This window comes from Vespula pensylvanica, chromosome 18, assembly GCF_014466175.1.
Source record: "Vespula pensylvanica isolate Volc-1 chromosome 18, ASM1446617v1, whole genome shotgun sequence".
Lineage (NCBI taxonomy): Eukaryota > Metazoa > Arthropoda > Insecta > Hymenoptera > Vespidae > Vespula > Vespula pensylvanica.
Window position 1 is genome coordinate 3,204,346 of NC_057702.1, and position 10,000 is coordinate 3,214,345.

At 29.7% G+C, this 10,000-nt stretch overlaps 1 protein-coding gene across 1 annotated transcript in view; it reads right to left on the bottom strand.

Annotated features, from left to right (window-relative positions):
• Window positions 1-10,000, bottom strand: part of LOC122635651 (tyrosine-protein kinase transmembrane receptor Ror) — a 286,700-nt gene that overhangs the window by 19,379 nt on the left and 257,321 nt on the right. The window contains exon 4 of the mRNA XM_043826103.1: window positions 9,103-9,262. Coding sequence (XP_043682038.1) covers window positions 9,103-9,262 — 160 coding nt within the window. The remainder of the gene's footprint in view (window positions 1-9,102; window positions 9,263-10,000) is intronic.

Sequence of the window (10,000 nt, forward strand, 5' to 3'; positions counted from 1 at the left end):
AGAAAAAGATGGAGGATCTTGGTATTACCGTCGTTAGACGAAGATACACAGTGTAATTACATAATTAAAGGTGCTATGTGCTTATATGTGTGTATGTGTGTACGTGCGTATGTGTGCGTGAATGTACTCGCGAAGGAGCGTTTCCTTGGAGAGCGTGTAATTACATATCTCGCTTGGAAAGTTTATATCATCGTGACAGGAGTGATAGAACATAGAAGCCTTCGCGAGCTTTCACCTCCAACCAACGATCTTCTCGTAATCTCGAGAGAGAAACAGGAAGAGAGAAAGAGAGAGAGAGAGAGAGATAGTTGTGTAGATAGATAGATAGATAGAGAGAGAGAGAGAGAGAGAGAGAGAGAGAGAGAAAAAGATGGTGGTCTCGGTTAAGTTGACTCATAAGTAATACATATTACATAGGACGTACAGGTTACTCGAAAGAAAGAATGAAAGAAAAATATAATAATAAATTAACATTATAATATATTTGTATGATACATAAGACGTGCCATAATTAAAGTTAAAAATTTTGTTGTTGTTGTTGTTATTATTATTATTATTATTATGGGTAGGATTAAACGTTTCTGAGATAGATATGTATGTATGTATGTATGTATGTATGTATGTATGTATGTATGTATGTATGTATGTACGTATGAATATAATTATCATTTTCATCGAAATGATGTCTGATCGATTTATATTTATTGTTCGATATTGTACTATGAAAATCTTTCTATTTAAATACGTCAATTTTATATTAATGAAATATATGTATTTCATTATTTATTTATTTTTATCTATTTGTTGATTTATTTTTTCTTTTTCATTGATACAATAAGCCGACATCTTTTTTTAGTACAGTAACGCTTCGTAATTGATGATACGTTTATATCTACCAAATAAATTTTTTATTAAATATTGTATAGGACGTGTTCTATCTGTTATATATAAAAGTGGAATGAGATTCTTTTTTTTTAACATCCCGTATACATATATATATATATATATATATATATATATATATATATGTATATATATATATATGTACATACGTATTCATTGTTTTTTCTTTTTTCATTCGTTATTTTTTTTAGGTATAAGTTTGCGAGAGTAAAATAAAAATTTATGATTTTACGAAATATGCATAGTTTACATTACACGTGTTCAAAAAGATTGTTACCAAATTTATATTACGTATTACTGAGGTTAAATAAATGAAAAGAGTTCAAATATTGTTATGCGTTCGAAAATGCTTTATTAAAAAGATATATGCTTTTAAAGATATTTATGATTTATTATGGCAATTATGAGAAATGTTCGAATTAATGATTGTCGAATTTTTCCTTTTATAAACTGTTTCATATTATAAACACGAAATATAAATATTTATATATTTGATATATTAATATATTTATATATCAAATATTTAATGTTTAATTTATATATAATATATACGAATTAATATATTTATGAATAGAATATTTAATTTTTAAAATATGTATATATTTAAATATAAATATATTTTCTATTGAAATAAAATATCTATTTATATATATTTATTTATATATTAAGTATTATGCATTTTTTATTGATACGTTTATCTATAAAATATTTTTTCGTATATCTATACGTATTATAATACTCAATAACAATTAACATTAACGGAGGATAAATTTTGGGAATATATTCAAAATGCATTTATTATTATTTCCAATAGAGTTGGAATATTTCAAAGAGTTTCAAAGAGAGCATTAATTTAACGAATGAAAGACTGCATTCTTGCAGAGAACAGAATTTTCATACATTTCTTATAACTGTCATAATAAATCATAAATATCTTTAAAAGCATATATCTTTCTAATAAAAGCATTTTCTTATATAAGTTTATACGAACTTTCTTCTATTTAACTTCGTAGTAATACAAGTTTGGTCCCAAACTTTTTTGGACACCCTATATGTATATATATCGTTGTTAGATTCCCATAATTTTCGTACCGTAATGTAAAAATGATTTCCGAAGAACATTTTAACAAAGAATACATAAAAAAAATTCGACAATTAATAGATATCACGAATAAGTAACATACAAACTAATATATATCAATATCATTAACTTATATTATTTATTTAATATCACATAATATAAAAATTGATATAATATTAAAACATTAGATAAAAATTTATTAATACAAAAATATTCAAATTGATTAATAATAAAAATTTACACAATACTAAAAAGCAATAAATTAATATTATAAACGTAACAATTTATCGAATATTATATCTTTTGTAAATTTTCCATTTGTTTTTGCAAATAATTCATATTCTTCGCAATATTTGAACAATTATTAATCGTAGAATTTTATTATTATTTTTCTTGCAATTCTTCGTGAAAAATGTAAAAAAAAAAAAAAAAAAAAAAAAAAAAAAAATCACAGTTAAAAATTGTGACATCAAACTTATGTGAATCGAGCCAGTATATATATGATACATGCATGCATCGTACATATACATAAATATTGAATTTCGTGTATAGGTGTAACATCACTTTACCAAACGTTATACACGAAATTGTCCTTGGCGGTTTAGAGGTTTGTATGTATGTATGTATGATGGGAATATGCCGTTCGATAATATTATATCGTTCTAACCGGCTAAGGGATGTTTCAACCGGTGTGTTAGTAATTACGTTTCGCCGCGGTCGTTTCGTTGATGACTTTAGGCAGAAACGACGCGAACGAGAATTAATTAATCGCGTTGATCCTACTAACTTCAATTAGTAAGCGCGCGAGCGCACTCCCATGTTCGCTCTTTCGCGGAAATAACACGTTTTTCGTACATATGTACGTACGTATGTATGTATTCGTTCTCGCGTTTCGATTGATTTGTTTTTATTTTTGTTCTATTTTTTCTTTTCTTTTCTTTTTTTGTTTTTTTTTATGGTTGTTAGTTTTGTTTCTCTTCTTGTTTCTGTTTTCGCTCTTTGTTTATTCTTCTATCTCGTGTTTTGTTTGCTTCTTTATTTCATTTTATTTCTTGCATTTCATTTTATTTTTTTACGACTTAATATACGATATTAACTGGTTTTATATTTGAGATAGGAGCGATATATAATGACGATAACAATGATGAAACAGATACGCAAGTTTTATCGATAGAATTATTTTCTATGGGAACTGTTTTCTCATCTCTTTCATTTTCTTCAGTTTTCTTTAATTCGATTTTATTATCACGATGATATAAATTGTTTATATTTGATGGAATAATAATAAAATAATAATAAAATATGGATATTCCATTTTTATCAATTTTATCAGATTCATATTGATAATAATAATTTAATAGTAATATTAATTATTATTAAATAATTCATAATTATTAGATAGTTATAAATAATAAGCAATCATTAAATCATTATTATAATAATTATCAACAACAACAACAACAACAACAACAACAACAACAATAATAATAATAATAATAATAAAATAATAATAAAATTTTCATATACAATTTTATCTTATAAATTTATATTTATATACATAAATATATACAATAAAAAAGAAGAAAAAAAAAAAAGATAATTTTTTTCCAACTATACTCGTTCAATAAATTTTCTAATAACGATTAAGAAGAAGAAGAAGAAGAAGAAGAAGATAAAGAAAAGATGAGAAAAAGAAAAAAAAAAAAGAACAAAAGATGTACAAAAGAAAATCTAAACAAGTGAAATTTCTGTCAAAGTTCGAACGTTCTACGTAGAATTGGATTAACTCTTGGAGAACTTAGTCTACGATGCACTCGTGCATATATGCACTGCTATGTATACGTGATTACCTATATACTCTCTCTCTCTCTCTCTCTCTCTCTCTCTCTCTTACTCCCCTTCTCTTACTATAGTTCGCTTTATATGCACTAACTTGGTCGTAAATTGAACAGCAGCATGGTAAAGGATAACGCAGTGTTGATTCCTCGTGGGAGTCTGTGCATAGCGTGCTGTACGAGTACTATACACATCCGTATGTACATATATACATATACACATATACACACATACATACATAAGTCTATGTTTGTGTTTAAATGTTTGTGTGTTTACATAAATATAGATACTATAGGAACATTCTAGTTACATGTAAGGATACTACAAGCTTATGTCAGCAGTATTTATTATAATAACTCACATGGGGTTGCTCTTACCCTTTCTATCCCATCGTCATGTATTACCTTTTCTTTCTCTCTTTTTCTCTCTTTTTCCTTTTTTTTTTTTTTATAATCCTAAGAGTACCGAAAACAATGGTTGAATTAAATCACGCCATGTTGAAAATCCACAACGTCGAGAGTCCACGGTTTGTTCATTCACAGGGATTTGAGAATAGATGAAGTGAGGGTGGGTTGAGGATGGAAAAAAGATAGTGGCAGTAGAGTAGAACGACGTTGGGAGAGGTTGGACAGGTAAGTGGAGTGAGGAGATAGGTAATCAACTTCTATAACGCTTCCACTCTTCGTTAAAAAGCCAAAGGCAACAGGATATAATCGAATTAAAAGAGTGAAGCCTGGTTTTGGACACCCTTTTAACGTGAACGACAACGACGACGACGACGACGACGACGACGACGACAGCCATTTTATCTGTCACGTTTAAACGTTGATAAATATACAACGAATAGAAATAAGAAGGACGACAAAATTTCGAAACTTCGTTACGCTGCAAAAGCAAAAAATAAAAAAAAAAAAAAACAAGAAGTAACAGTAACAGCAATAATAGTATTAGTGTAGAGTAACTAGATGTATACAACATGCTAGAAAAAAATCTACTCCCATGAAAATTCATCAAAATCAAGATGGAACTAATAGTTAGTAGTAGTAATAGTAGTAGTAGTAGTAGTAGTAGTAGTAGGAAGGAGAATGAGGATGAGTATGATAATGAAAAGGATGAGTAGAAGGAAGAGAAGATGATGAGAGATTAAGTTTTCCGTTCAAATCCGTAAATTAATCTCGTTTATCGTTACATCATTTCAACTTTCTATTTATAAGCGTCTAGAGGGAGAAGGACGATCAACGTAATGAACTCTTTCGAGAAGGTGGTCTTCCTTATTTGCCTTCGAGCTATGAAACAAAATTGTTAGAGCAAGATAGAAACATAGATACAGATACAAAATGAATGAGTGAAAGAGAGAAAGAGAGAAAGAGAGAGAGAGAGAGAGAGAGAGAGAGATAGTGAGTCTGTTTGTGCGTATTTCTCGAAAGCGGAAGAAAAAGAGAGAGAAAGAGAGAGAGAGATAGAAAGAGATACTAAACGTGTACGTCTATGTGTATGTTATGTGTGTGTGTGTGTGAGAGAGAGAGAGTGAGAGAGAGAGAGAGAGAGAGAGAGACATTCGTTTTCACGAGAAAGTTACTTCGCGACGTTCTAAAGTCGGGTGTAGGCGGTAGGCTACCGCCCCTACGTCTAACAAATTCTAATCTAATATCGCGTGGGCGCCTCAGCTAATGCGTGAACGAGGAGGAACCTCGAGCAACCTCGAGTACTACTATAAAGAGGGATAGAGTGATTCGAGAATATTAACCTGTTTCTCTCTCTCTCTCTCTCTCTATCTTTCTCTTTCTGCCTGGATGTCTATCTGTCTGTCTGTCTGTCTGTCTGTCTGTCTCTTTCTCTCTCTCTCTCTCTCTCTCTCTCTCTTTTTCCCTCTACCTCCTTTCGACTGTTACTTCGAAGAGTCTTCTTCGGCAAGTCGAAAAAGGAAAGGACGACGAGTAGGAGGACGCAAATGGGGAGACGACGAACTTTAATATTAGCACTCTGCAAGTCAAACTCGGCAATGCAAAATTAAAACTTCTTTGCACGGTCGTGAGCGCGTGTTCGAGTGGTTCAGTCGTTTTAGCTTTTTCAAGCTGACGAACAGAGTGAGAGAAATTGTGTGTGTCTGTGTGTGTGTGTGTGTGTATGTGAGAGAGAGAGAGAGAGAGAGAGAGAGAGAGAGAGAGGGATAGAGTAGACTTTCTCCTGGCTTTGAAATGTCTGGAAGAACGAAGTAGGAAGATTTTCTTCCTACTTGCTGAAGAAAGAAAAAGAGAGAGATAAAAAGATAGACAGAGAGAGAGAGAGAGAGAGAGAGAGAGAGAGAGAGAGAGATTTCCCAGATTACAAGGTGGTGAATTATAAAGAGTGAGTCGTGTTAGGGATAGAAAAGAGGGGTTGAAGAAGATCGAGGGGTTGTCCCGAATCTCCGGTTTTATTTTCTTTTTCTTTTATTTTTCTTTTTAGTTTTACTTTCTTTTTTTTTTCGGCGCGAAAAAGAAACTTAATCGGCTCGTTTGCACGTCCGAAGTATTAATGCCACTTTGAATCACGTTGAGTCTATATGTAAATATATGTGTGCGTATGTGTGTACGTACAGTAGTTAGCAATTGAACATTTTACGTAGGTTGTTATATATGTATATATGTAGGTATGTATGTAGAGATACGTAAGTATATATCTACACAACGTTACGCGTTTATGTTTAACTTGATATTTAATTTCTCGGACGAAAATGCGAGTTGATTAGCTCGTGATTACATTATTCAACACGTAGCCCAATAAACCCGCGAGCCGTTTGACGCTGGAAGATCGAATTAGAACGCTTAGCTCCCACATCGTGATATAATAATACTATGCGACCCTATTAATAATATTATTAATGTTACTTCCATATATATATGTATATATATGTATATATACATGCATAAGTATATAAGTACGATGGAATAAATTTTCAAGCATTAAATGTTACAAAGTTTCTACGATGATATTATATTATCGTTATCGTGAAAATTGTTAGGACTATGAATAATTTTATGATTAATAATGATGTTGGATTTTTTTTTTTTAGATCGAAAATATTTATTAGAATATTTTCGATCAAGATTCTTCGACTTGATTATTAAATGTTTCGATATTTAGATAGTTTTAAATATACTTTGAAAATATATGATAACGAGAAAAAAGTTTATACGAAGTGTCGAATAATTAATAATTTTATGATCGTTAACGTTATCGACGTAGGCTACAACTTTCTTTATTAATCCTTTACAATCTACTGTTTATTTCGTAGAGCGTGAAAAAAAGGAAAAATTTGGATAATTTAAACAATCCAATCCATTTATTTCCCTTGAAAATAAAATAAATAACATTCTTGTCCATCAGTTCGAATCAATATCAGCAATAATTTCTGAACGTTTAATTACAGATTATCACACGTTAAGTGATCCATTAAGAAGATCACAAGTAAATAATAAATTCGAACAATCACAAATAAGTGATTGATAAAAATGATCACGAGTTAATGATCAATTGCAATAATAACGAATAAAAGATTAATCAAAATAATGAACAAGCTAAAAATTCATGTGAACGATCACGAATTAATGATTAATAAAAACGATTGCGAATCACACGAGTGAATAATTAATTAATAATAATAATATAAGAATATTCGATCAAGAAGATGTCGATGAAAGATCTAATAATTACCGTACGATAGTTATTAGTATCGATACGAATCGATATGAAACGAAGAAAGATGATACATACTTTTGAACAAGAAAGATAGAAAGAGAGAGACAAAGATGATAAAAGATCGTCAGAAGAGAAGTCGACTTTAAATAATTAAGTACGAACTTTATGAAGTCTAACCATCGACAAGGGGGTGGTAGTAAGATGGGGGTGAGGTTAGGAAGGAAAGATTGGGGGTGGTGTAAGATGGTTCGGAGAAACGATTAAGGGTCTCGACTTTTTCGATCGTCCGTTAGTAGACTACTCTTCGAAGCGCTAATGCGGAAATTCTCTCCCTCCTCCTCCCACCCCCTCCCCTTCCTCCTCCTCTCATTCTACTGACTCTCTTTCTTTCTCTTTCTTTCTCTTTCTTTCTCTCTTTTTTACAAAAGCATGGTAGCTGACTGTACGACTCTCGAAACGAAGAGTCCTTGTAAACCGTCTTGATTCTCTCTTTTCATGAAAAGAGAGAAAGAGAGAAAGAGAAAAAGAGAGAAAGAGAGAGAGAGAGAGAGATTACCTTTCTCCTTCTTTTCATCTTCTATCCTCTTTCTACTTACCTACCTACCTATCTATCTATCTACCTACCTACCTACCTACCTACCTACCTAGCTACTACCCCTTCAACCCTTGTCAGACGTCTCAGGGTGAACTGTTAGAATTCAGTGGGAATGTCGAGTAACGCGAATTTTCGAGAAATTCCGCGTTCGTGTTCAGTCCAACGTTCGGAGAGTTCGAACGTTTGTCGAAGCTGCAATTTTTTTCTTGCTCTCTCTTTCTCTTTCTCTCTTTTTCTCTTTTTTCTTTTTTTTTTTTTTTTTTTATTTTCTTTTTTATTTTTCATTAATCGAACTATATATGGATGAAGTTTTTTTTTGGAATGATTGAGATGGGCTAGGGTGGTGAGTGGAACGTAGAAAGAAAGTGATATATATATATAATTATAATTATAATTATAATATACATGTATATATAATTATTATATATACATATAATTATATATGTAATTATTATACATATATATATATATATTTATTATATTTATTCTAAACACACACACAAACACGTATATATATTCGTGTATTTGTGAAAGAGTGATGAATTGAAAATCGATCATACGTATGGTTTCTTTATAATTCTTGTATACGATTTTATAATTTAACGTAAAGAGATTATTAATTATCATATCATTATATTATCTAATTATTTATTATTATCATATTATATTATTTATTATTGTATTATATTATTTATCATATATTATCTATTATATTATTATATTATAAATTATCTATTATATTATATCACAATTATTAATTATTCAACATTTCATCGTTGCCATGACATTTTTTATTTTTTATTTAATTATTTACTTTCTTCCTTATAAATGATTAATCAAAATGATCATATCTAAATGATTAATTAAAATGATCACAAAGTTAATGATTAACAAAATGTAAAAATTGTTCCACGCGCATTAATAATTTATCATATATAATAATATTCGCTTTTAACTTATAGAAACCAAAAGAAAACGAATTGCAAAAGTTGGGATTACTACTTGCCTTGCCATTTCTGAGTTGAATCGACCCTTAGGGTGCCCTCGCTTTGAATCTGATCTTTACCATTGGTCACGCGACACGAGTAAAATCCAACGTCGGAAACGTCGAGGTTAGTGATCTTAAGACGACTACCAGCTACGTTCTTAGCTGCGTGCTCGTGTGCCTGTAAAATGTTATTCAGTGTTATCATCGACGAATAATTATTATTCGGTTTTTAATCGGACCAAACGTATTACGTTCCTGTATTTCTTGATGGACGGGCAAAAAAAAAAAAAAGAAAAGGGATGAAGAGAGTCCAATGAGTCAGAGAATCGTTAGAATGCATTTATAATATAATATCTAAAGTGTTACGAAAGATTAGATATTTAAATCTTGGACGTGAATTATTAAAAAAAAAAAAAAAAAAAAAAAAAAGAAGAAGAAAGAAAGAAAAGAAACAAAGAGTATAAGTCAGAGAATCGTTAAAATGTATTTATAATAATATCGAAAGTGCTATGAAAGATTAGATATTTAAATTTTCAATGTGAATTATAAAAGAAAAGGATTGATAATATGTACGCTTCGTTTTGTCGGATTATAAATGTATACATATATATATATATATAATTCTATAAATATGTTAATCATATATATTTTGTTTTATTGTAATAATTTATATATAATAAAAAATAATATTTTGTATACAATAAAGATATAAAAGAAAAAGAAAAATAAGTATAATTGATTTTGATAATTAAACTACGTACATAAAGTAAGTAGTCTATCAACATAAAATATATTTATCACGTTTTGTGCTTAAAATTTGATTTATATTATACTGCTAAATTATACATAGATATATACACACATACATATACATATATATATATATTTAATTTATCTTATTACATTTAATTTATAT